The 26,512-nt window shown below is 46.5% G+C and overlaps 2 protein-coding genes across 2 annotated transcripts in view; one reads left to right on the plus strand and one right to left on the minus strand.

Annotated features, from left to right (window-relative positions):
• Positions 1–951: 951 nt before the first annotated feature.
• On the minus strand, positions 952–8,062 carry RBP4 (retinol binding protein 4). The gene is made up of 6 exons (XM_081158457.1): positions 7,966–8,062; positions 7,768–7,896; positions 7,556–7,692; positions 7,294–7,400; positions 2,520–2,732; positions 952–1,095 (listed from the first exon to the last, which is right to left on the minus strand). Exons 2-6 carry the CDS (start codon positions 7,876–7,878, stop codon positions 1,058–1,060), a joined length of 606 nt encoding a protein of 201 aa, XP_081014583.1. The 5' UTR covers positions 7,879–7,896; positions 7,966–8,062; the 3' UTR covers positions 952–1,057.
• A 5,551-nt stretch (positions 8,063–13,613) lies between these two features.
• Positions 13,614–26,512, plus strand: part of PDE6C (phosphodiesterase 6C) — a gene marked incomplete at its 5' end in the record, with an annotated part of 30,685 nt that continues 17,786 nt past the window's right edge. The window contains 8 exons of the mRNA XM_081158163.1: positions 13,614–14,072; positions 20,793–20,945; positions 21,050–21,139; positions 22,080–22,220; positions 23,487–23,561; positions 24,510–24,574; positions 24,673–24,739; positions 26,303–26,350. Of these exons, the coding sequence (XP_081014289.1) occupies positions 13,614–14,072; positions 20,793–20,945; positions 21,050–21,139; positions 22,080–22,220; positions 23,487–23,561; positions 24,510–24,574; positions 24,673–24,739; positions 26,303–26,350 (1,098 nt within the window). The remainder of the gene's footprint in view (positions 14,073–20,792; positions 20,946–21,049; positions 21,140–22,079; positions 22,221–23,486; positions 23,562–24,509; positions 24,575–24,672; positions 24,740–26,302; positions 26,351–26,512) is intronic.

Raw genomic sequence — 26,512 nt, forward strand, 5'->3', positions numbered from 1 at the left:
AAAGCGAGGCTCAGAAAAGCCACGCAGCCAGCTCAAATCGCACAACTACTATATGTCTGAACTGGATTTTGACTTAGAGAGTCTGGTACCAAAGCCTGATTCCTTTTCAAGTTGAGAAGCTGAGGCTCCTGGGAGCTCCTGGGAAACTGAGGCAAATGGCTTTGCATGCAATTACACACTAATGTTCACAAGTACCGCTGAAAGTGTGGGATACTGGTGTTCACCGCTTACCCACCACGCCCTTTCCGGCAAGCTCCAGGCCAGGTAGGGGGCTCTGTGATCTTCCTCCAGACCTGGCTTTCGAGGGCCCCATATTCTAATTCCCTCAGGGAAGCTTAAGGCCTCCTCTCCTTCAATATTTTGGCCACATCTGAAATAAGTGAATTAAGTGCTAGAAATAGTGACGGGCTGGGGGGTGTTTACTGGAGCTGACCCAGAACCATGTCTCTCAAACCCAACTGGGTGAGTTGGCCATCCTGCCCCTTGCACTGGCGCAGGGCTGACTGGGGCTGTGGGCTGACTGGCCTTGCTTAGCCCACACTCACTAACCTGCTGGTGCTTTGTCCAGGCTGGCAGCTGGGGGCCTTCCTGGGTTAATGGGGAACAGCACCCTTTTTCAGGAAGTTGGGAGAAGCCATAGTCACTAATGGAGATTAGGCACTAGAACCGGCCAAAGGTCATAAGAACCAGGGAGGCAAGAACACCTCCTGTGGTATAAAAGTGCATCCCACCCAACCATCTGTAGGACTTCTCACTTCAACACACACAAACACAAATGAAAACCCAAATCATAGGAAACAGGAGGCTATATTTTAATAAATCCAAGTCTGGAATCCTAAGCCTCAAATGATTCCTTAGAAAACTCCAGTGAAAACATACATCTGAGTGAAAACTGATTCACTAATTCCCACATATATTTTTATGTGTCCTGAAGGTTTTATGTTTCCTGAAGGAAAGGGGAAGAGAGAGGGCCAGACTAAACTAAGATAAATAGAGTTGAAGGCTGAGTGAGAGTTAGTGGGACATTTTCAAATGGCACTTGACATCCTCGATGTTGCTACAAAAGGTTTGTTTCTGATTTGCCATCACAGTAACCTAAAACATAGAAAACAAAAGTCATTAGTGACAGAAAGATGGACCAGTGTGTAATGTAAATTATGAATGTCATGATGGCCTCACGGCTCAGCTTCATTCAAGTGCTGCTTTTAAGTTTACAGCTGGATGTGGCTGTGATTCATAATCATCCTCTAGGCTTTTTCGGGCAGCCTTTCAAATTTCTCTGGGGGCCATGGGATCTCCTGTATGAGGTAGTGTTCTTTTTGCCTTAAATTTGCCTCACTGCATTTCGGAAGGTTGGGGGGTGCATACTTCTATTTCAGAAAGTGGGCCTGATCGCAGCCACTCCATTAGTGGTTTTATGGAATGTCCACCATGTCCTGTCCCATGTGCCACCACGGGGGGCCACAAAGGGCTTCAGTGCCACAAAAAAACAACACACATATATACAAAAACATCTCACTTTGCATCCAACTCAGCTACTTACAACAGCTCTTGGGCAACTTTTGTGATCTTTCTTAGCCTCTGTTTTCTCATCGGATAATGAGAATGTGGATAATAAGAGTGTCTATTTCATAAGGTGTCTCTGAGGATTAAACAAGATGTAGGCAAAGGGTTTGGCCTGGAGTCTGGCCGCAGTGAAATCCTTTCCTGGCCCTTCATTTAGGCCACCCCAATGTGAAACATCAAAATCTTATTGATGAATGTTTTTGGTCTGGGTTGGTATCTGTTTGGTGTAGTTTTCCTCAGCTAGTTAGAAGACCAACAGAAAAGTTCAGATTCGTTCTCTTTTTCCTACATTTTAGCATTTCATATTTGGATTTTGAAACCCAGTTTCCCATGGGAATGAGTGTCAATTCAAGTAGACAAGCACACTTTCCTCTAGAATGTTCCTGGTTTTCAAATCAACATCAGATGAGGCTAGTATCTGTACAAAGTCCCAGAGAATCTCAAAAGGTGTGAGGAAGATCAGCTAGTCAATTTGGTTTCGCCTTAGTATTTGTCGAAATCATTTTGAACTTGCTATCGCAATGTCTAAGTTTTTATACCAGTGGCTACATTCGCAGCTTAGCTTGTCACTGGGGCCACTGAATCACCAAATAATATTCAGTCAAAATGGGTTTTTGGGCAGAGTAGCCAGAGGCAAATCAAGTGACTACAGACTGGGCTAAGTTATCAGGAAAAAGGAAGAGAGTGTCCCCTGCAGTTCTAATTAATTAAAAGTGCCAGGGTTTTGGAAAAAGGCCTCTGCCCACTCCTACTGCATCAGCCCGGTGATAAGGCCACTGAAAGATCTGATCAAGAAGAACCAACACTTGGCTCCCAGGGGCTCCCAAGGCTCCGTTTCCTTGTGCATGCAGGTGACATGCATCTCACTGGCAGGCGGACACAAGCTCACTGCCCGCCGACGCTCAGGGAGCGCTGGCCGCGCCTGGCTCCCACCCACCTGTCCGTCCACTCACCGTTGTGCGCAATCAGCCGGTACTGCCGGGCCAGGCACAGCTCCTCCTGCCTCCGCCTCACGATTTTCTGCACTTCCGGAGGCAGGCCGTGGGGGTTGCGGGCAAACACGAAGGAGTAGCTGTCAGCACAGGTGCCGTCGAGGTTCAGGAGGCGGCAGGAGTACTGCACGGCGTAGGTGTCGTAGTCCGTGTCGACGATCCAGTGGTCATCGTCTGCAAGCCAGAAAGCCAGGGCCAATGCCTCCCCTCAGCCGGCAGGGAACCCGCCGGAACCGAGGGGCCAGCGACTAGTTTCATTTTGTTGGGAGCAGGAGACCACAGAGAACTCGGACAGCTTTTATGAAACTGGGAAAATGGAAAAGGACTTGTTCTCCTTTACAGAAGAAAGTTCCAGAGTTGGGGGAACCTCATTCACGTCGATGACTCTCTCTCACCCTGATGATAAATGCAATAGCACCCTTTTAAAGAACTACCAAGAGTGTGGGCCCATCTAAACCATGGACCAGGTCTTTCTGCTGTGTCTTCCCCACCTATCCTCCAACAGTATCTATGCCCTTGTGTCTGTCTGACGGTCACCATCTCACATTATCCCCAACGTCAGGATGTGTCTTTCGAGATGGCCTCTATCAGCTAGTTCCCAGTCATTTCAGGAACTACGCTGCCCTCCTGCCTCAGTCCATTGGAGGATCCCACTCGGACGGTCTGGTTCACGGCTCTTCTGGCTCCATCCTAATTCCTCCTTAGTAACCCTGCCCACTTCCCCTAGCAGGCAAAAGAGCAGTCTTTGCTTTGGGGGCACAAGATGCCCACCATCTGTCATCAGATATCTTTTTTCAGAGCTTGTACTTGTCAGAACTCCCCTAATAGAGGCAGAGCTGAGCCCATGAAAAATTTAGAGTATATTTATTCCTAAGACTGAGATGTAAGCCATGAAGAAGAAGCATACACAAAGGCAGGGAAAATGCCAACAAAGGCAGTATGGGAAATAAGAATGTACGCGAAGGATCTGCCATGGAGAAGCAACAATGCTCAGGTTTATCCAAATACCTTATATTTGGTAAAAAGTGCCACACCTCTACTTAACATTCTCATTGACATAACCATGAATAGGGCTTTCTGAGCACTTAATCATGTCAGTCATTGTGTAGACACTTTCCTCTTTTTCCCCCCAGTTCTCACATGAACCCCAAAGTGCACACTATCATCCCCATTTTACAGATGAGGAAAGTGAGGCACAGAGAAACTAAGTAATTCACCCAGAATCCCAAAAAGCAAGGCAGAACTGGGATTCAATCTGACTCTGGAGCCACTTGTGTAAACTACACTACACTGTCTCTAGGCAATATGAAAACTGGAGGCAGAGGGAACAAGAAACAAAGGGGCTTTGCGTCTCCATCTCACACCCAGGTCATGAAGCAAGAGATAATCTCTGCCCATGTCATGCTCCACACTGGAGGACTGCAGAGGACTCCCCAGCATCAGAAGGTGTGAGGGAGGTCTCTAAGCTAACATTCACCCTAAGTCACCTCTGGCTGTGCCTCTTGGCTCTGAGAATCCCTGGAGTGCCAGCCAGTAGGGGTTCAGCCCAAATCCAGGCCCTGCAGGAGGGCTGCACAGGAGAGGGTGGTGGAGGCCCCTCTTCAGCTCACTCCAGGCCCCCCAGGAAGAGTGAGTCACCCCCACACCTCACAGTCTTTCCCACAGAGAGAGTGTCAGAGGCCATGTGGGGTGCCCGGACACGTGACTGCTCAGTGGTGGCCATGCAGTTATTCAGCAGGCAGGCCAGGAACAGAAGCCAAGCGGCCGCCTGCTGAGCCCCACCCTAACCACCAGCATCCCTCACAGGCTCCTGGGCAGAGTCTTCCTCTTCTCCAAATGAAATCATTTCTTCCCTGGTAATGGGGCTCACTGTGTCTCTGTCACAGGCGCCCCAGCAGCCTACCGCTCAGACACAGAAGCACTCTGCTTTGAAACGTGGCCCTGATTCATGATCCAGGCAGCTATTAGCTCAGCAAATCTGCGGCTTAATTTTCCCCCCCAGTTGTTGCCAGAATGTGAATTCTAACATAGGAACCAAGTAACTTTCAAAGCTTGGTTTTAGGAAAATTGACTACCGTTCTTGACTTTTAAAAAAGGCCTAAGATGGTTTGGTGTTATCTCCAGGCTCTTTTTGGCTAAATGGTGCTGAGATGAAGAATTTAAACTGTAACAATCCTTACGCAGCTCTCTCTCCTAAGACAAAAGATGAATTGTCTGAGCTCTGCCTGAAAGGGTGAGCTGGGGCCTCCAACCTCCTTACTGCCAGAAGCTGGAGAGCGAGATACCCCAAATATTTCTGGTCGACAACTATCCACACACAGCAGTGCTAGGGAGAGTGGAGACAGAGGCCATATGGCCACTACCATCCCAGGAAGAGGGGTTACACTGCCACTATGTCTACACTGTACCCACACAGACTGGTTTAGAAGTTTTGATTACCAGTCCAAAAATCAATAAAAACAAAAACCCCCACTCAGTTAGAGGGAGCCAGCTCAGGCTCACTGTGGTGGGCCTGAAACATGTTCCTTCAGCTCCCTACACCTGTATCTTCCAATCACCTAAAGTGATTAGAAGCTCCCTGCAGTTCTCAGATCTAACTGTCCAGGTGAGCCAACCAGAGGGTGGCATGATGCTAGCTCTGACTAACCACCTGAGAAACCCAACAGGCCCAGTCAAAGTGTAGTCTGAGGCCTTGGAACCTGCATGATTAGCTGTGCTCCCCTAGGCTGGTCACTTCTCTAATGTGATTTCTTCATTTGGAAAATAAGAGACTTGAACCTGATGCTTTTTGTGGGTCCTATCATCCCATACTCAGACTATCAAGCTATTATTTCATGACTGGGGAGAGAAGTCAGCAGTAATAATATCATACCCTTAGAGAGAACTCATGTCTCAGGCACTGCTCTAAGTGCTTTCTCCACATTAACTCATAGCCTCCTCATAACACAACTCCATGAGGTAGGTGCTATGGTCACCTCCTTTTACAGGTGACAAAACTGAGGCACAGAGGAGATAAGGAACATATCTGAGGTCCCACAGGTAGTGGGTCAGGTTAGGATTTGAACTCAGGCAGTCTAACTTTAACCCTGCATGCTTAACCACTACACTGCACAGCTTCTTTTCTGAAAGGTAACCCAAGAAGGAATTTATCGCTATGCCTTCCATATTGCAGTTATCTCAGTATCACAGCAGTCACTTTCAAGATTTCAATACATTTCTTTTTCTCCAAATGAAATCCTAGATAGAACCTCAATCTACAAAAGGTAAAAGCAGAACTAATCTGGTTTGGTAGGGGGAGGAGGCGGGAAAGGCAGAACCCTAACTGCTCATGGATGGGGTCTTCTCTACCCTCCCCAAATGCAGCACCAACAGAATCCTAGTCCTTCAACAAGTGCATCTCAAAATGCCACAGAGCATTATGGGTTTCTGCTTTCTAAAAATGAGTAATCTAGTACCCCCAGTATTGACTTGTGTAATCCATTATCAGAAAAGTATGTATTTTATGCTGATTCACTTTAGGAAGATTTGCTGCATCGTTTGTAATAATTATTATTACTTCTAAGGATAAAAGCTTTTCACCCCTTGGAAAATAACAATGCCGTCTGTACAGTATAAATCAGTGCTGAAGCTGCAATTTGATAAAAGATGTGATTTCATCTAATATACAACTTCAGAGGAAGTCATGGTGTGTGTGCCATGTGCAGAGTGAAGGGCCACATAAAGAACACTTCTGCCCTGGACCACCAGATAAGAGAGGCCCCCTGAACACCCGCTGTGGCCTATCCCGCAGGAGAGCTCGATACTTTATGAAAGTGGGTCAGTGAATTAGGAGTCCCGCTGTTCAGAGCCACCTAATCCTGGCTTAGGAGTTGGAACCCCTGGCTCTCACACTGACTCTCACAAACTTGTATGACCGCGGGCAAAGCACTAAGTTGTCCTCTAGGCCTCAGTTTATTCATTTGTTTATTGAACCCTTTGCAGGGTTAACTATCTCTAAAATCCCATGATACCCCCCTGGCTTGCATAATTCCCTAAGTACCAAGTAGACTCCAGATTTAAAATTTAAGAGAAATGGAGTAGAGGAGTAGAAAGAGCATACAGATGTTGTGTTCTCAAGACTGGGATGCTCTTCTGAGAGTCCTCAATAATCTCCCTCCCCCCACCTGAGTTTCAGTGCTTGGGAGAAAGGGAAGAGGTCACTGCCACCAAGAGCACCGTGCCTGGCTCAGAATCTCAACATCAGCAGGCAGGGCACTGGGGGCAGTGGAGCAACCCTATGCCCAATGCTCCCTACATCTTTGGATGAGGGTCTCCCAGCCTCTGCTGGGACCCCAAGTAGTCAAACTGTCTCAGGGATTCAGCCCGAAGAGATAGAAGAAATGCAAAACCAGACTGAGTGGTGATGTGGGCTGGGTCTCGGGGAGGTGGGAGGTGTAAGCTTAGAGAAAGTTACACTCCCCAGCACAGTGGCTGGACAGGAAAATGGCAGAAGGCCTCCGAGGAGCTCAAAGGTCCTTTGAGTTGGGCCAGGTTTTTTGAGCTGGGGGTAGGAGAGGTGAGTAGGGGGTTTAGCCACACCCAATCTCATGCCCCTAACCTCAGGGGGCACAGAGGATTCCTGCCACTTAACAGACCATTTTTTCCCCAAGGGGACCACTGGAAAAGAAACCCAGAGATCTGGCCATGTTGTGGCCCTCCTACCACCCAAGGCAGTCCCACTGAGCCGATTACTCACATCCTTTCTGGAGAAAGGACGCTACACCCCAGTACTTCATCTTGAACTTGGCAGGGTCCTCGGTGTCTGTGAAGGTGCCCACCATGTCTGCGCACACGTCCCAATTGCTGCAAAAGCCAAGGGGAGCCTGAGTCGGGCCGGGCAAAGGGCTTCCTCCCGCCATCCCCCATCCTGGTGCTCCCTCCCCTCCCCTCCCGGGTCAGGGTTTGGCGCCCAGCCCCGGGGGCCCTGGAGGGAGCTCTGCCGCCCGCAGCCCACTGACTTCAGTAGCCGGACCCGGCCCTTGGCGGTGGCGCTCATCTGGCCGTTCTCGTCCACGGAGAACTCGGCGATGATGTTGTCCTGCAGGAAGAGGCCCTCGGGGTCCTTCTTGGCCATGGCGTACCAGGTCCCGGCGAACTGCGAAGGAGACGGGCGCAGGCTGGGTGTTGCAGTGGCCGCGTGGCCGCGGGGGGGGCCGGGGCCGGTACCTACTCGCGCCTTGTCGAAGTTCTGCTGGACTCGGAAGCCGCTCACCCGGCAGTCGCGCTCCGCCCGCGCGCTGCCCAGCGCAGCCAGCAGCGCCAGCGCCCACACCCGCTGCATCTCGCCCAGGGATCCTCCCTGCGGGAAACGCGCGTGAGCCCCGGCCCGCCCGCGCCGCCCCCCGCCCCGCCCGCCGGGCGCTCTCACCGCCGGGGACGCGCGCAGACCCGAGCCGGGCGTCCGGGAGCAGGGAGCCGGGAGGCGAGCGCGCCGCGGGCCACCCCGCCGCTTTATAGCTCCGGGGGGAGGGGGTCGCGCCGTCGCCAAGGTGCCGGGTGAAAGGCGCGGGGGGGCGGGGCGGCACTTGCATAACCCGCCCTGACTCACGGGCGCCCGCGCGCAGGGGGGTCCCTTGGCCGGAGCCTCGCCTCCGGGGCGCCCGGGGCGCTGGGGCCGCCGCGCGGGGTGGCCTCGACGGAGCCCGAGCCCCAGGGGCGCCGGCCCGGCCACCCAGCGCCTGTGCCAGCGGCCTCGGGCGCCCGGGGTGGCCTCCGCGCAGCTGCTCTGGCCGCGGGCCGGCGGGGACCGTGGGCTCCCAGCGCGGGGCCCGCAGGGCTCTGCCCGGTGCGTCGGGGCGGCGGCCGTGCCAAGTGGGCCCTGCGCCCGCCGAGGCCGCCTGCGAAGGGGTTTGGGATATTGTGGCCAAGTCGTTTTTCATTTTATAAAGGATGTATTTTACTCTCTTTCAGGAGAGTTGTGGTGCCCTCTGGGTCAATATTTGTTCTTTAGTTTCAACATCTTTAGAAGCATTAAAAGCCTCCCTGTTGAACATTCCCCAGAAGCGCGACCCTGGGCAGGCCGGGCCGCGTGTCAGCAGCCCGGGGGCGCCTGCTTTGCGGCGCTTCGCCCAAACCGCTGCGAAGCGCACCTACCGATCGTTGATGGTGCAGTTTTATTCCAGAGCCGTAGTAGAATATTTTGTTTTCAAAACAGAAAAGGCAGTTGGCTGAATAGTGGACAAGACGGGAGGCAAACACGACTCGATGACCAACGCTAGTGGTCAGTTAAGTCTCAGTGCTGGGACTAGTTATGCTGTTTTGACTCGGTGATGGCACAATTAACCCACCACAGTTTTCTCTTTCCACTCAGAGTTAAAGAGTTCCTCTAATCCGATCAAAGTAGCCAGAAGATGCAACTTTTGACTAAATGAAAATTAAAGATATGACAGAGAAATACCTTTTCGTGTAGCATTCCTTCCATACAATGCCAGTTGTGTCTCCGTGGCCCAAATTGGAAAGAACTGAGATGAGTTTGGACCATTTTGTTGATACAAACTAAGAGAGGGTGGGGGAAGAGAAGGTTGGCTGCCAAACACAGAAATAAGGAGTTGATGGTCCTCCAACCCGCCCTTTACAGGACAAAGCATTGGGGTTACTTCTGAGCCCCCTGAGAAGCCAACTGAGTTTTTCTAAGGGGACTAAAGTTTTGCCATCCTGGAGCTGCCTTTTGGGGTGCTGATCTTTAGCTGGTTATTAAGAAACAAAGACTCAGAAAAGAACCTTTGACTCTCCTCCTTTCATGCCCAAGAGGCTGAGATAGAAAAATCTGCTTCGGGAAGGGAATCCTAGGATGTCACCTTAGCCTAATTTGAATTAAGCATGGTAAATAGAAGGGCTTCAGGCAGGGGCCTGCTACCCTATCTTTGTTGTTTCTGAGTCGCCTTGGGGGTCTTTCCTTCCACCTATGCTCCTTTTTCCTCAACTACCTAGAAATCACCCATTCTCACTTTTGAAATCTCAGACCCCTATCCCCTATCCAGAATGTCATATATACCCAATGTTGCCTCATTGTCTTTGGAATTTTCATGCTTATTTGAATTCTTTGTGAGCACGTATTAAAATTTTGATTTTTTTCTTGTTAATCTGTCTCTGTTAATTTGATTATTAGTTCAACTAAAAGAACTTAGAAGGTAGGAGGAAAAGTATTACTTTTTAGCCCCCACACTGTAACTCTTTGGACATCTACCTGCCTGTTCAGCTTCCACTTCGCACCTTCACCTCCACACCTGCTCCCATTTGAGCCTCTGGTTTCTCTGGAAAGTCAACGATGATGCATTGAACTCCTTACTGCCCCAGAGCTAGGACAGCTCTGTTTGTGGTCAACTGGTTAACTAGAAGATCGTCTGGTTAGGCCAGTTTTATCACAGGAGGTATAATCCCAACCAACTCAGATGAGGTCTGCTGCAGAGCCACTCCTGCAGGGACCGTGCGTGTGGTCATACGTGTGGTAGTATCTATGCACTGTAGGTGGTAAAGGACTTTATGGCATCTCTCAATCTCCGATCCAACGCTTGGATCCCCTCTGACATTCCAGACTAGAGATCGCCCAGGTTCTCCTCCAACACCTTCATTGATGGAGAGCTCCAGGCTGAGCCCACCTGCCTTTGGACAGTTATTATGCTAGAAAAGTTCACCTAATATCCCCAGCCCTTTCAACCATTCTCCTAGATCATATTCTGGCGGTCCTTGCACACACTGTATATTGAATAAGTGTAGTGGATTTCAATGCATTTTTATAGTGGTTGTTTTTACAGCAACACATTTTCATTTATTTGTTAGATGCTTAAAGGTCAGTGTAAATGTTCCCCCTCCTACTATCTCTCTCTTTTAATGATAAATCATGAACCTCGGTGTCCCAGACATCAGCAAAGAAAAACAGTTTATTTTGGCATTTTCTCTCGAATTTCTTCATGATCACAATACGTGGATACAGGTCAACAGGTCAACTGATGTTTTTAACTTTAGTGCTTTGAAATTTATCTATGTAAAATAAAATTTCAAACATGTATATATAGATAAAATATCAACAGAAAAATGTTCACAGTGATTACCTCTGTGTGATAGAGGTAGGGCCATATAAATGTGTGCGTTTTTTTGTTTGTTTCTTTTAATTTGGACCTTTTGTAGTTTCCAACTACATTGAAAACTTTTAATCAGAATATAAAACAGATATTCTCTTTGCAAACACTTGTTTTTCTAGATGTAAAATTATGTTTTCAATTATATTTTATGAATTGCATATAATATACACAAAAGTTCATTTTCTTGCCTTACTTCATAGAGTGACAGACCATGTTTCATTCATCTTGGTATCCACCCACACCAGCTTTCTCATGGGATTCATCAAAAGACTTGCACATAGTAGGTGCTCAATCAATAGATATTGATTTAATTTTTTTTGTATTGAAATTAATCATTTTCAGTACGCTTCATAAAATATTTATTTAAAAAAACTGGTCAGAGGTCATTCTTTCTAAAATATAATTTCTCAGGACTTAGTCCTTGTACAGAAGTGGCCAGCCATCCTACTACCAAAAAAATTGCACTCTCCTTCCATGATGCAGAATTTTGGGGAAGAGGCTGATCTGCCAAAGGGCACCTCCCCACTCCCTGCATCTCTATAAGGCCGTAGGCCTAAGTGTTAGTCATTGGAAGGTGGACTAGAGTGCTGTGTGTCACACCCACGCAGGGCTTGTGAAAGCTGCCATCCAATTGTCCTGGCTCTCTCCTTCCTCACCTGCCCACTGGTGGAGCCTCCATCAGCCTGGAACCCCCAGCAGTGATTAACTTTATGTGAGAAATAAACTTTCACTGGATTAAGCTGCTGAGATTTGGGGGTTACCTGTAGTAACAGATTTAGTGTTACCTTAACTAATGCATCAACAAACAAGTGACTAACTCCTAGGGAATATTGAAAAATGTTTTACCATAATTGAAAGAAGATCTGATACAAGCAATGTATGTCCTTACCATGATAAAAATTAAGCATTTCCAACCAGCTCCCTTTTGTACAAACTGACATTTACATCCACATCCTGAGAGAGAAGAAAAGAAAAATGGAAAAAGAAAAAAATGGGTAGCATTTATCTTCTGACTGCATTTAAAAGATAACAAATTAATTGGTGGAAAAATGGAAAGATTATTCAGCCAACATGTTCAGGTACAAAAAGTCAAAAGAATTTTTTCAGTAAGGTTTTTTTCTAAGTGGTCTCTTTGGTAATTTAAAAACAAAAAAACATATTTAAAATTTTTGTTTTTTCAGTGCCTAGGACTGAACAGCCAGTAAGAGACAAGATCTTGTCAGCACAGGCCAGAGACTGCAAGGACTGCTTCGAGGAGGGAAAGCAGTGGCGACGATGGGACTCAGTCAAGGACAGGAGGGAGGAAGAAGGGTATTTGTGTGCACTAAAAGGCAGGCTTCCAGTATTTCTCTTTAAAACAATCTTTGTCTTTATAAAATGTTCTTCAGTGCTCAAAGTAGTCACCAGTGAGCCCGTTTTCTCACTAGCTTTTTCTAACTGATCAATAGTTGCCTGGAATCGTGTCTCACATTTGTCCCTCCCTTTGTAATTCCCAAGCAACCTTACCCATAGCCAATGCAAATAGCCTTAAAAACTTTATTTATGAATGAACGAATTTCTTTATTGTGGTGGGTCTTTTTCTTTTCTGTGTAATAAGATTATTATCACTCTAAAGAGGTAAATTTTCAGTTTGGAGGAATATGTGAAAGCAATGGGGTTGCTGTTTTGAAGTAAATGCAAATGTGGGTGTAACAATAACTTTTAGGGTCACTATAACATGTTACATGTGTTTCTGTTAAGAGAGTATGTGATATGAAGTTTGTAGATTTATTGAAATGTTTTAAAGATCTTGACTAAGGTTGAAATCAGCATTTAAATATTTAAGGAAAGTTGGTTCATGAAACATGTAGTTTGACTTATGAGTTGCATAATAGTGTTTAAATATTTGGGGAAATGTGCTTAATCGATGTAAAAGCTTAATAAATTGAACATTAAACAAAACTAAGTAGTGGTAAGTGTACTTTCCAGGCCAGAAGTCCCCGAGACATTAAAGATCCTAGCAACAGACAAGACAGATTTTATCCGGTAGATTTAACAGGCTGTACCTTGGAGCAGAAATGCATGAGGTCTGGCTATTACTATTGAAAACAAAACCCAAACTAATACGCTTAGCAGGAAAACTCAGTTAGCAGCTGCATGGGTTGCTTTTTGTGATTATGTCTCTTGATAAGGATTATTATTTACATTGTGGCTTGATTAGGCTTGGATCACAGGCAAATGTTTTACCAGGTTCACCTCTCTAGTAATAAGCCCAAGGTTTGTTCTTTTAAAACACTTTGGAAGTCCAGCTTTCGAACATGAGGGGAATTGAGAAAAAGCAGGCCATGCAACCTGGATAGTCAAAGGGTTTTTCAGAAGAGGAAAAATTAATATTCCACTTTATGTTGTGTTGATGTTAAGCCCTCCCATCTCCCCCAGGGTTCATAAAGTTGCTGTGTAAACAGACACATCCAAGGTTAAGTATTTTCACTTCCTACTGCTGTCTTGAAAAAATGATTCAAGCTGTGAGTTGATGCTAATGTAATATAATTCAGGGATATGTCGATGATGCTTCCTACTGCAGAATCACAAGTGCAGTTATGTCTGTGGAACTGTCCCTTCGACTTGCCACTCGCCTGGCTGATCTAAGACGCTCGGAGGATTCTCTGAGGACTTACAAGCTAATGAAGCTTAGGGATTTCGTGTCCTGAAGAGCTCTGTAATCCTGTGCTGCCCGAATCCCACTCTAAGCCAGGACCTTCTGCCACATCCCAAGATCACAGGCAGTTTGAAAGCTCTGCCAGGCAACCCTTCTGCTTGACCTTTGGGGTTCCTATGAGGTGCCACTCAGGGTCTCCTAAGTAACTTGACCGGGGTGTAGCTCTTTCTGAGCCCCCTGCCCCAGGTGGTGCTCAGCTCTTCCTTTCTGAGCAGCAGCCACAAAGCCAGCCGCGCCATGGGTGAGATCAGCCCAGAAGCCGTGGAGAGGTACCTGGAGGACAACCCCGGGTTTGCCAAGGAGTACTTCGACAAAAGGCTGCGGGCAGCGGCGCTGGGAGAAGCCTCCGAGCACAGCAGCAGGCCCTTCGACGGGCTGTCCCCAGAGGAGGAGGCGGCCCTGTGCCTGGAACTGCTCCGGGCTGTGCAGGAGGCGGGCAGCCCCGAACCCGCAGCGCACTTGGCCCTCCAGAGCCTGGCGCAGCTGCTGCGGGCGGACCGCTGCAGCCTGTTCCTGTGCCGGTCCCGCAACGGCACGCCCGAGGTGGCCTCCAGGCTGCTCGATGTCACCCCGACCTCCAGGTTTGAGGACAACCTGGTGGTTCCTGACAGAGAAGTTGTGTTTCCTTTGGACATCGGGATAGTGGGCTGGGTCGCTCACACGAAGAAAGCCCTTAATGTCCCAGACGTGAAAAAGGTAGGTGGCCTTGTGACAGTGGGGCGGAGATGGGGACTTGGCCGGGTCCTGGAGGGTCAATGGGAAGGAGAGCTGGGGTCCAGGGGGCCATCCTTGTGGCATTGGTTTGGCTCTAATCTGGGGAGTGGGGTCAGCCAGGAAGAGGACCACCCAGGTGCAGGGCTGCCACATTTAGCAAATAAAAAATACCAGATGCTTAGCCCTGGCGGGGCCCATGAGTGGTTAGAGCATGGCCCACACACCAAGGATCGTGGGTTCGATTCCCGGTCAAGGACACCTGCCTGGGTCGAAGGTTCGATCCCCACCCCCAATTGGGGCCCGTGCGGGAAGCAACCAATTGATGTCTCTCTCTCCCCCTTTCTTCCCCCACCCATTGCACTCTCTCTAAAAAAATTAATGGAAAAATATCCTCAGGCTAGGATTAAAAAAGATGCCTAGTTCAGTCTGAACTTCAGATAAAAAATAAATAATTTTTTTGTGTAAATTTGGCATTTTATCAGGCAACTTACCTGGGCCAGGTACAGTCCACACCTCCTGGCTTGCACCCCCCATACCTCCCCCATGCTCCGGGCGTGGTTCCTCCGAACACCCCGCAAGGCAGGCTGCTCCTGGGGGGCTCAGCCAACAGCCAGGCGCCAGGACTCCTGAGCCGATGCCCAGGCCTCTCACCCACTTCTTTGGGATGGATTGGCTCATAAATGGATTCTTTCACCTATAGACCAAATATGCAAAAAGAAAAATAATACCATCTGAAAGTCCAGGTTGAGATCATTAAAAATGTGAAGGTAGGTGATGATTAAGTGCCACTGGCCACCCCAAACCCCCATAACTCGGGTCTATCAAGAATGAATTCCAGTCTGGTAAACGGGACATTTGGACCCTCCTAAGACCAATATTGCATAAATGGTTACCTTCTTTTAAAAAACAGAACATTTCACTCCTTACCATCGCAATGCTTGTTCATTTAAGGAAAATTATAAACTGAAAAGGAGGAAATGCGAACCACCCATAACCCCTCCACTCGGCAATAACCATAGGCAACAGCCTGCAGTTTCTCCGGGCACCCCACTTGTTTTGATTTGCTGTTATTGAAAGGGGAGAGGGGGTGACGCTGGCCCAGAGTTGACAGGGCAGCCGCCCTGGGCTTGCTTTCTGTGCGGAGGTTTATTGCCGGCTTGTGACGGCGGCCGCTGGAGGCCGGAGGCTAATCTCCCTCCTGCCTCCTCAAGCTGATTAGGGGACAGGCCCCCCAGATCCAGAAGTGGGGAGCTGTCACCCATTAGCAACACTCCGCAAACAACCCCAGGATGCTCTCGGGTGCAAGGGTTGCCGCTGGGCGCACGGAGCCCTGGGCCCTTCTCCATCCCTCCCTTCCGGGCTCACTGCGGCTGCTTAGGCGCCTAGACCGAGGCGTGGCAACGGCAAGGCCTCTGGTCCGCTTAGGGGGCCCCCCCACCCCCCCAAGGTTTTCTCATGGACCGTGCTTTCGGCAGTCTCCCACTGAGGCCATCTCCAAAATGACCAGGACATCAAAGTCAAGATTTTTTTCTGAAAGGTTTTTTGTTTGTTTGTTTGTTTGTTTGTTTTTTAAGAAGAGATGGATAAAATGAATTCTGCTGTAATACTTTACTAATGAGTCCAGTTCTCCATGTTGAGTAGAAAATGGTAGAATGGAGCTGCTGAAAGATCAGGTGGCCTTGGTTGTTGCTGTCCATGGTGAGCACCCTGCGCGGACAGGGCAGTAATGGAGGGGGGTGTCTTGTCTGTCCGCTCTCCCTTTTCCTGAGGACTCCTGGCTGTTATAGGGGGACAGAGATGTATGTGGAAGACAGACACCCTCCTGAGCTCAGGGGAGAGTGTTCTTCATTTTTATTTTTTTCTCCAAGAGTGGTGTTTTCAACTTTTGATGCACATTAAAATCAAATTGGGATCTCTTTAAGAATACTGATGTCTGAGACTCTCAGTAGACCAATTGCATAGACTCTCGGTGGTTGAGATGCAGGCACTAGTATTTTTAAAAAGCCCCCAGGTGGTTCTAATATGCAGCCACCGGTGAAAGCACTTGTCTCTTGGGTGAGCAGATGCAAGAGGAGGAAGTGAATTTCAAGTCAGCTGTGGAACAGTAGATGGAAAGGGCTCTTGGAGTCGTCAGTCCGACTCTGTCCTTGGGCAGACAGGAGGTTGGGGTCACGGCAGCTGTGTCTCTCCCAGAGTCCGTGGTCTGGTCAGTGAACAAAACGGGCGGAAAGAGAATCGAGGCCTCGCTCTGTCCAGTGCCTCTTCCACCCTCGCCAAGAAACGTCTTTGCCCTTTTCTTTCTTTCCTTCTTTCTTTTTTCTTTCTTCTTTCTTTCTTTCTTTCTTTCTTTCTTTCTTTCTTTCTTTCTTTCTTTCTTTCCTTTCTTTCTTTTCTCTTTAATTACTTAAAAAAATTATTTTTCAATTACAGTTGACATTCAATATTATTTTGTATTAGTTTCAGGTGTACAGCATAGTAGTTAGACAATTACATAATTTATGAAGTGATCCCCCTGATAGTTCCAGTACCCATCTGGCACCATACATAAGTATTACAATATTATTGACTATATTCCCTACGCTGCACTTTACATCACTGTGACTATTTTGTAACTACCAACCTGTACTTCTTAATTCCTTTATTTTTTTTCACATAGTCTCCCAACACCCCGTCCCCTCTGACAGCCATCAATCTGTTCTCCGCAGTTTCGCCACATTTCAGTGGCTGTAACAAAACCTGCAAAGAGAAAGATGATGGAAACTGGTGTTTTTAATGAAATTTCTATTAATTTTTCACCTTCTCAGTACACTTGGCAATTTGTCAAGATTTTCTCATTCTTAATCTCACTTGATTCTGGCAGTGACCCTGCGGGGAAGGCATATTTTTCCATGATGTCTATGTAAGAATCTTCTCAGCAGGATGTGGTGGGTCTGGGACTGTAACTCAGCCTTCGGAGGCCTCCCTCTTCTACTGCACTGCTGACCACACACGACTTCTCTCTGGTTGGCACTGTGGGCACAGGTGAGAGAAGGACTTCTCACACCTACACAAGGCAGAACCAGATACTCTTGACCTCGGGGGTCCACAAAGGTTATAAGAGGGAAGCCACATGGTGTAGGGTGACAGCTTTGGCATCAGACAGACCTGGGTGCATACCCAGGTCTGAGACAAGGTAACAGTGAGATGGATTGAGTTTCTGTACCTGAGAAATGGAGGTAATCAATTGTACACATTAAATGGATATAAAGTGCCTAATTCTTGGTAGGTGCTCAATAAATGACAGCTATGACAATACTATTTTTATGCCAAAAGGCATTTGGGGGTTGGGTGTGGGTGGCCAAATCTGGGTCAATGGTTATTGTCTGTTTTTAAAGCAGGTTAAAGGGAGGAAAACTTTGGATAACAGGAAGCTGAGAGATATTCTTCTCAAGTTAATCATTTCTTTTTCTGTTGGGAAAGCTGTTGATTAATTCTATAGATGGGCGGTTCTCATTCTGACTGTGGTTAAAAGAAAGCCATGGAGAAGCCCTACATTTTCAATGATTAACAGGGTGCTTACAGCTCCCTTTCCTCCCTCCTCTCTTCCTTCTCTTTGCTCTTTCTGACTCCTGATCTCAAGGGATAATGGTATTTAATCAGAATTTATCAATGCTACGACTGGCTGAGGGACCCAGGTGGCCTGCTGTTCTAAACAATGTTCTTTCCAGCTGCTTTTAGTGGCTGCTTTGAAGAGGACCATCAAGGGGAGTTTGTGAATTTGAGAAACACAGAATTTACTCAAACAAACTTCAGTAAGGATTGTTTGAGCTAGTGAAAATAAAAAGCAGAAAGCCTCCTATGGCCTACCTTGTAATTTGATGGATGATTTTATCCAGGGATTTCAGATACAACAATAAGCAAGCATTCTACTTTCAAACTTATAAGCCATTTTCTCAGAGCAGCCCATTGAACTCGAGAGCATTTTCTTGTGTGTAGAATCTAGAATGAAACAGCAGCAAGTGCTGAGGCTGCAGAATGAAGCATTAGCCAGGAGTTGCCAACTCCACCCCATGGTGCATGTTTCTGGTATTTTGATGACCCCTTCAGTGCCCAGGATCACTGTGTAAGGGAAGGCGATCATGACCTGTGATGGGTGAGGCTTAGGAGGAAAACAGGACGGGAGCTGGCCTGGCCAAGCAGTGGATTAAGAGAAAGAACCTGAGAATGACGATGCTACGGGAGGCAGAGAGAAGTAACAGGTGAAGCAGTCAGGAAAGCAATGTGGCCCTTGATGGTATGGGGCAGTGCTGGCCCTCAGAAGCATGGTCCTGAGGGCGGGAGGGGAGGTTACATCAGCCTCTGATTTCTTCACTGATTAGAACTGGTTAGAAAATCTAAAGCTAGAAGCAAAATGGTAATTGTAGAAGAATGATATTTCATTCAGGGAGACCCCAAAAAGTTACAGGTTCCTCTTCCTAGTATTTTTTGAACACTCACTATGCCAGACACTTCGCTAAGTGTTCTACCAGTACTATGTTATTCTACCATAACCATTTTTTTATTATTGATTTTCAGAGAGAGAGGAAGGGAGAGAGAGAAACATCAATGTGAGAAAGAAACATTGATCGGTTGCCTCCTGCATGCCCCCTACCGGAGATCAAGCCCCAAACCAAGGCATGTGCCCTGACCAAGACTCAAGCAGGCAACCTTTCGGTGCATGGGAGGAAACCCAACCAACTGAGGCGCACAGGCCTGGGCTGTTATTCTCTCTTCACGGCAGGGACTCTAGAGAGTAGATAACATCATTATCACCATTTTCAGATTAGGAAACAAAGACGTAGAGGGTAAGTAGCATGCCCAGGATCACACAGCCACTGGTAGGCTGGGGCCTGGTTTCAGCCAAGGAAGTCTGACTCCAGAGCCTTCTTTACCATTATGGGATGTTGCCTCCTGAATACATAGTGGTTTGTGTGGTTCCACTTTGGGAGAGGTAGGTATGGAAGAGATCTGGGGTGAGGGGCTGCATGTGCCCCCCTTAGCATCTCACATTTTCTTTGTGAAGGGTCCCATTTTTGGGGATTCTCCACAGGAGTGATTCACTCACTAAAAGTACAGACTCCTGGGGAAGACAGGCTCCACTTTAGATTAAGGTCGATGGGTCTGTTGTGGTTTGTCTGCAGGTGATTCTGAGGCACAGCCAGGGACTGCTGCTCTGAGCTGAGCTGAGCTGTGAGCTCTGTGGACCAAGCAGCCCTTGTTCCCTGTTGGAAATTCTGGCCCAGAAATTACACACCAGTGGACTCTCACCTTTTTACTTTGGGAAACTGAACAGAGTCCAGTCTCCAAGGTCTGTGCTGCTTTCAGAAGCACCAACAACATTAGGAAATGAAAATAATACAACTTGTTATGCAACACCACATTAATTTTGACCCATGAGTCTCAGAATTAGGCTGTAAGGTCAGTTCCAATTGAAGAAGCCTCACATTCAAGGAGGAGACAGTAAGGACCATGGAAGGCTGAGTCTATGCCCATGCAGAGTTGGTATTCCTCTCAATTGTAGCTAATAAGATAACCATCCTTGACCTTCTCAAGCCCCTCGTTTGTGCACCTCTCCAAACTCATCTCTCTGCTCTTTCTATAGTTAGTGTATTAGAATCATCTCTTGTATCTACCACATGAGGCTTGTATCTGGGAAGATCCACTTCCTATCTCCTAAAGAGAGAGAAAAATATATGAATGAAAGACACTAGCCTGGCAGAACAATAATGACTGGTAAGGATCTGGTGCTGGTAAGAGGGTGATCCCCTCACACATGACCAGTGGAAGTAAGGATTCCAGCCTTTTGTAAAAGTAATCTGTGTAAATAAAAACTGCCATACACCTGGTGACCCAGCAAAAGGGATTTCCACTGTGGGAAGCTCATACACATAAAAGTAGGCATGATGCATGCAGCATTGTTTGCAGTGGAGAAAACTACCAAACAGACGGACTCAGTAGAGGACGGTTGAGGGGACCATGGAGCTCCCACACTGTGGAGCTATGTGCAAGAATCTAGGAGGTAAATTCACATCCATATGCACTGTTCTGGAGGGACATCCATAAAATACTGTTATGTGATGAAAGTATTATATAAAATTAGAAAGGAAAATTTTATAAAAAACAGAAAAGAAAAACCTTTGTCTAAGCATAGAGCAGGGCATAGAGGAGACATACCAAGCAGTTAACACCAGTTTCCTAGTAGGCAAGATTATAAGTTTGGGGGAATACTAATTTTTTCTTTATGTTATGATGTACTAGGTCTCTGCTTTCAACTGCACATTTTACTTTGTAATGAAAAGGAAGAACTCTTTGAAATATACCTGTAGCCCCAGCTGTGCTCTCCTTCCCGGCACACACTTTCTGTTTACTGTCACCCTCTGTCTTTCCCTCCCTTCCTCTTGGCACCTTCTTTCCACTTGGCTGTGACATCACCTCTTTTCTCCTGGCCCAACTTCAGCCTAACCTAGACAGGCCACAGCTCAGCTGGAGAGTGCTCACTCTGAAGTGGGCAATTTCATTCTTTGCAATCATAAGATGGGGGAGGGGGTGTTTGCTCACAACCACTGTGCTGGGGCTTTGGTTCCCTGTCGATAGAATTTGGACTAGATGGAAGGACTTGCTGCCATTTCTAGATCTACGCTCCAAGGTTCTCTGCTGCTTGGCAAACATGTGTGTGTTTTTCAGAACAGCCACTTTTCTGACTTCATGGACAAACAAACCGGGTATGTCACTAGGAACCTGCTGGCAACCCCGATCGTGATGGGCCAGGAGGTCCTGGCTGTGGTTATGGCAGTTAACAAAGTAAATGCGCCCGAGTTTTCCACGCAGGATGAAGAGGTAATGCTGGGCCTGGGCACACGGCCGAAGGCTTGGGAAGCTTATTGGTCACGTATCTGAAAGAAAGATGTGACACCTAATTCGTTTTTCTCTGCCATCTCTAGGTCTTTTCCAAATACCTCACCTTTGTTTCTGTCATCCTAAAGCTTCATCATACCACCTACCTGTACAGTGTTGAATCCCGAAGAAGCCAGGTAAAGGGAAGGTGACGTGAGTCACCCCGTGCTGACTGTCTGACAAAGGGACGGAGAGGCAATAGCCCAGACCCCTCCTTCCCTCGTGGGGGATTAAGCACGGAGCAGATCCCCACACTTCAGTCCCAGGGCTTCTCCAGGTCCGCCCCGGCTTTGCACCCCCACCTGCCTGCCCCTCCACCTGTGCGCACACTGGCGGCCCTCCCTCAGGCTTCATGCAGGTAGCCATGGCTTCTTCATCTCTGAGATGGCGATGATAATTACAGAACCTCCCCCACACGCTTACTGTGATTATTAAATGCTCATTAGATAAATTAGCTTGCATAAAGCTCTTAGCAATTCTTGGTACATAAGCTATTCATTTGAGGAGCAAATTATTCCTCTGAAGTTTGTTTCCTCCTTGAGCCAGAGGTATAAAGAACAACATTGGGAGCTAGGGTGCCCGAGTCTGAACCACTCTCCGGACCTCAGTTTCCTCATTAGTACAATGGTGGGAGGGGTTGGGGTGGAAGGCTTCCAGGGCCTCTTCCCATTCTAACTGTCCGGGTAAGGTAACCTTTGACTAGCTCGGGATGCGTGGAAGGAGGCATGTGACCTTCTCCAGATGAGGTTCAGCAGGAGCCAGTGGGTCACCAGTACTGGACTCTGCCCAGGGACTGTCTCTGCATCCAGTTTTAGATCATTTGCCCTTCGGAGCTGAAACACTGGGACATAAGAACCAGTCATAGCTACCCTCTTTCAGAAGCCCACAGCCTTGCAAAGGTCTACTCATTTTCCCGTGCAGAGAAGCAGTAGTTTGTTGGACACAGACATGGGCAAAAATGGAATTGTGCTGTCCAGTGACATGGATTCATTGTATTTGATGCAGCCCCTGGCTAAAGCTCTATCTTCTCACAGTGTGTTTTGTTCTAACTGTTCTCTTTGGAATATCTATTTTCAGATCCTTATGTGGTCAGCCAATAAAGTGTTTGAAGAGCTCACAGATGTTGAGCGGCAGTTTCACAAAGCGCTCTACACAGTTCGAACGTATCTGAACTGTGAACGGTACTCCATCGGCCTGCTGGACATGACCAAGGAGAAGGTCCTCATTGTTCCATACATTTTGTCTTGCTTAAAAGCACCTGTAAAATACATATCACATGAAATGTGGTCCATCAGAAAATGGATGTGCTATGTGAATAATCAGTCATGGTAGATCATAAGAACCAGTGCCAAGACAGTAAGGTACAGAAGTAAAGAGTGTGCATTTTGAAGCAAAAACCATCTAGGCTCGAATCTTGGCTTTTCTATTTTCTAGTTGTCTGTGCCTTCTATGAGTCTTTTCTTTCTTTTTAAAATATTAATTAATAAACTTTATTTTTTAAGAGAAATTTTAGGTTTACAGAAAAAATGAGCAGTTCCCATATATGTTTTCTTCCTTTCCCCACACGCCCCAGTTTCCTCTATTATCTATTTCCCCTGTTATAACATCTTGCATTAATGTGGGACATTTGTTATAGTTGATGAATCAATATTGATAAGAGATTATTAACTAAAGTCCACAGTTTACATTCAGGTTCACTCTGTGTTGTACAGTGTTTGGGTTTGGACAAATGCATAGTCATATATCTGCCATTACAGTGTCATATGGAATCGTTTACCTAAAAATCCTGTGTTCCACCTGTTTATCCTTCCCTCTCCCTACCCAAGTCTCTGACAACCACTGATTTTTTGCCCTTTCCATACAGTATGTTGCTTTTTCAGATTGGGTTATTTTCCTTAGTAATATGCATTTAAGTTTCTTCCACGTCTTTTCATGGCTCCATAGCTCATTTTTTAAAATGATGAATAATATTCCATTGTCTGGATGCACCACAATTTATTCACTCACCTACTGAAGGGCAGCTTGGTTGCTTCCAAATGCTGGCTATTATAAATAAAGTATAGATTTTTATGTAGACATAAGTTTTCAACTCCTTTGAGTAAATACCAAGGAGGATGGTAAGACTTTATTTAGCTTTGTAAGAAACTGCTAGATTTGCTTTAATTATCTGTAAAAGAGCTGCTCTCTATTGAGTACTTTTAATTAGGTGTCAGGGTAAGTGCTCTGTATGTTTCACTCATTTAACCCTCACAATGACCCTATAGTATGAATTCTGTTATTCTCATTTACCAGTGAAAAAGGTTAAGTGACTTGTTCACAGCCACGAGTTCCTAGAAGCAGTATTGCTGGGAATTACAGCTCTTTTCCAGCTCTAACATTCCAGAATTAGGAATTAACATAAAATACGCAGACACATGAAATTCATAAGACATGGTAGGTCTTGGAACAGTTTGTTTAATAATATTTAAATATAATTGCCTGCAGGAATTCTACGATGAATGGCCAGTCAAGCTTGGAGAAGTTGAGCCTTATAAAGGTCCAAAGACACCAGACGGCAGAGTAAGTGCTAACATCTTCCTTGGTGATATCTGTGCGTGGTGCAAGGTGCTAAAACCAGAGGCAGCCACGCATAGAGGAAAGAGCACAAGCCCCAGAAACCTGGGTTCTAGTCCTGGAACTTTCTGTGGGACTTTGGAGTGGTAGAAAGAGTACTTACTGCACAGGGAGTTTGAGGTTCCACTTCCAGCTCTGCCCCAAGCCAGCTGGGTGGCCTGTGATTTAACTCACTGTTTAACTGCTCAGTTTCCTTTTCTTTAAAGCCAGTGTTTGGGACCAGCGGTTCTCAACAAGGAGGAACATATCAGACCTACTTGCATGGCTTTTGAAACGTACTGTGCCCAGGTCCTCCTTCTGACTTGCTGGATTGGAATCTCTAGGGCAGGGCTGGGTTAGATTTATTTTCCGCCTTGACTGCAAGCTTCACATGGTAGGAACTGTGTTTCACCACTGTATCCACGGCACATGAGAAAGGGAAGGCAATGGTCCAGGCCTCAGGGTCTTCATCTGTCCAAAGAAGTAGAGAGACTAGTTCTCAATATAGCCACCAAACCCTGTTTCTGAGGCACTTGTCCAGATGACCCAGTGCTGGAAGGGGGTAGGTGCTCACTGTCCAGCTGGGAAGGGAAAACATGGACTGAGGTTGAGAAATGATAGAATTTGTTTCACTGAAATTATCAGTCAGATCTTCCTGGACAGTAGAAATGGGCAAGTTTCCCCTAAATATTGTTCAGGTGAATTCAACTTTATAAATTTAATTCAACAGGATTGTTCATGTAGATAATATTTCTAGTTTTATTACAAGCATAATCAGGACATGAGCAGATTGGTAACTCATGTTATGCAGAGAAAATGTGGTTGGGAAATAAGGTACCATTAGTAAAAGTTAATCAATGAAAAGCGTTTTTTGGGAAATAAGATTTCTCTCATAACCTCTCTCTTTCCTTTTAGGAAATCATCTTTTATAAAGTCATTGATTACATTTTACACGGGAGAGAAGAGATCAGAGTGATTCCGTGAGTGTTGTCATCTAGCAGCTGTAGGAGTTGCCCTTTTATTTTCGCACACGGTGCCCTTCTCTGTGTCACACTGATTCTCTTTCATCTCCCTCAAGGACACCCCCCGCAGACCACTGGACTCTCGTTAGTGGGTTGCCAACATATGTTGCTGAAAATGGATTTGTAAGTTATTGAACAAGTTCAGATCTTAAATAATATTGGATGAAACTCTTATTAGCGAAGAGATGCAGACAAATGTGAAAGCCAGGATGTATCAGGGAAAGGCGAGGTAGCCATTTCCTTTGGCACAGGACCTTGGAGGGAGCAACCTTGGCAGCTGAATGCAGGTTGAGAAACTTCCAATCTCCATGAGAAAATATTTTGTCAAAGGAGAAAGATTGATCCATTCCCCAGCCTTTATTGTTTTCATTCCATATATGTTTATTTATATTTACCTTGTCACAAAAAGGATTCAAGTTTCAACAACCAAATAAAGCAATATGACACAAAATAGAAATAGGTGTACAAGGAAAGGAGGAGAGAAAAAAAAGTCAAAGGCAGGGATGTAAATTAGAGCCAGGACTAAAGATAACAACGATCTGTTACACAATGTCCTCCACACTAATGAAATTAGGCTACGCATTTGCTCTTAGCTTTCCAGAAGCCGGTCAGAAAGGGAAAAACGGATCAGGTACAGATTTCACAGTGTTCCAAAGACAGAAGCCAGCTGTTCAGAATAAAACACAATATATTCTGATACAAAGACTAGAAAGACATGTTTTCCTCACTGTCTCCACGGAGCGAATACCATAGAATACAATAAATAATAGCATCCCCAGTGTCATGCACAGAGGGGCCCCAGCTCGCTCTTCTGCAGCCACACAGATTGCGGAGTTTTTTGGAAATCCATGACCGGGATTCAGGCTGGGTTTAATCTGACCTCAGTGCACTTCCCTTGGTCAAGACTTTTGAAGCATGGGAGATTACTGACAAAAGAGAAATATATAAAGAGGAAACCTCGCCACTGATTGCAAAGCAAAATGTAGTGAGTTGATAAAGGAAGTGAGATTCTGCCCTGGCCTGTCAGGTGGGGTCGGGTGCACAGTAGGCTAGTTGTGGCTGAGGGATGTCAGGTGCAGGAAGACAACAAACGAGATCTCTGGTAGGTCCCATAGGCCTCAAGGCCAGAGGACACGGTCACCGTAGCTTTCCCACTTGGCCTCAACCACACTCCCCCTCTTTCTCGTGCTGACTTTTCTCCTGAGTTGGGCTTCTCCACCATCTGTGTCCTTTTTTGGCATCAAGGTTTCTCCCTGCAAGAATGTTCGATGCTTTCAAGTTTCTTTATGTTGACATTTTTCTTTCTTCCCCCTTCAGATCCAAGTTTCTGAAATAGCATTTATTTACATGTTTGTTTTTTCTTTAGTGTTGTCCTTGTATTTTTGGCAGTGTTCATTCATCTAGTTGCTTTGAATTTGGAAGAAGAATCCTTAGAGGCTGGAGAGTAGGAAGGAGCAGAGATGGTGTTAAATGGCATCCAATGACTTAATTAGCAGAAAAGAAGCTAACTTCAATGTGTTGTTAGCACATTTGGCCTAGCCAAGGCCCAGTGTGAATAATTTGCTTGTGAACCATCAAGAACTATGGAAGAAATATTCACCCTTGATGTGTTCTTTCTGGTTCTGCATTGGTGGTTTAATGATTTCACCACATGTTTCAAGACTTTCGTCTCCTCTTGCTTTACAGATCTGTAACATGCTGAATGCCCCCGCAGATGAATACTTCACATTTCAGGTAACCGTGCCCTCTGCAGGGCCTCACCTCTCAGTGCTAGGGAGGAGGGGAGCAGCATTGTCCCCCATTCCCTATCTCCAGAGTTTGCATTAGACTCAGAGACAAAAACAACAACAATTCTGAAGCATTTGAAAAATATCTAAATGCTAAATCGTATGGTCC

This window comes from Miniopterus schreibersii, assembly GCF_964146895.1.
Source record: "Miniopterus schreibersii genome assembly, chromosome: 14".
NCBI lineage: Eukaryota > Metazoa > Chordata > Mammalia > Chiroptera > Miniopteridae > Miniopterus > Miniopterus schreibersii.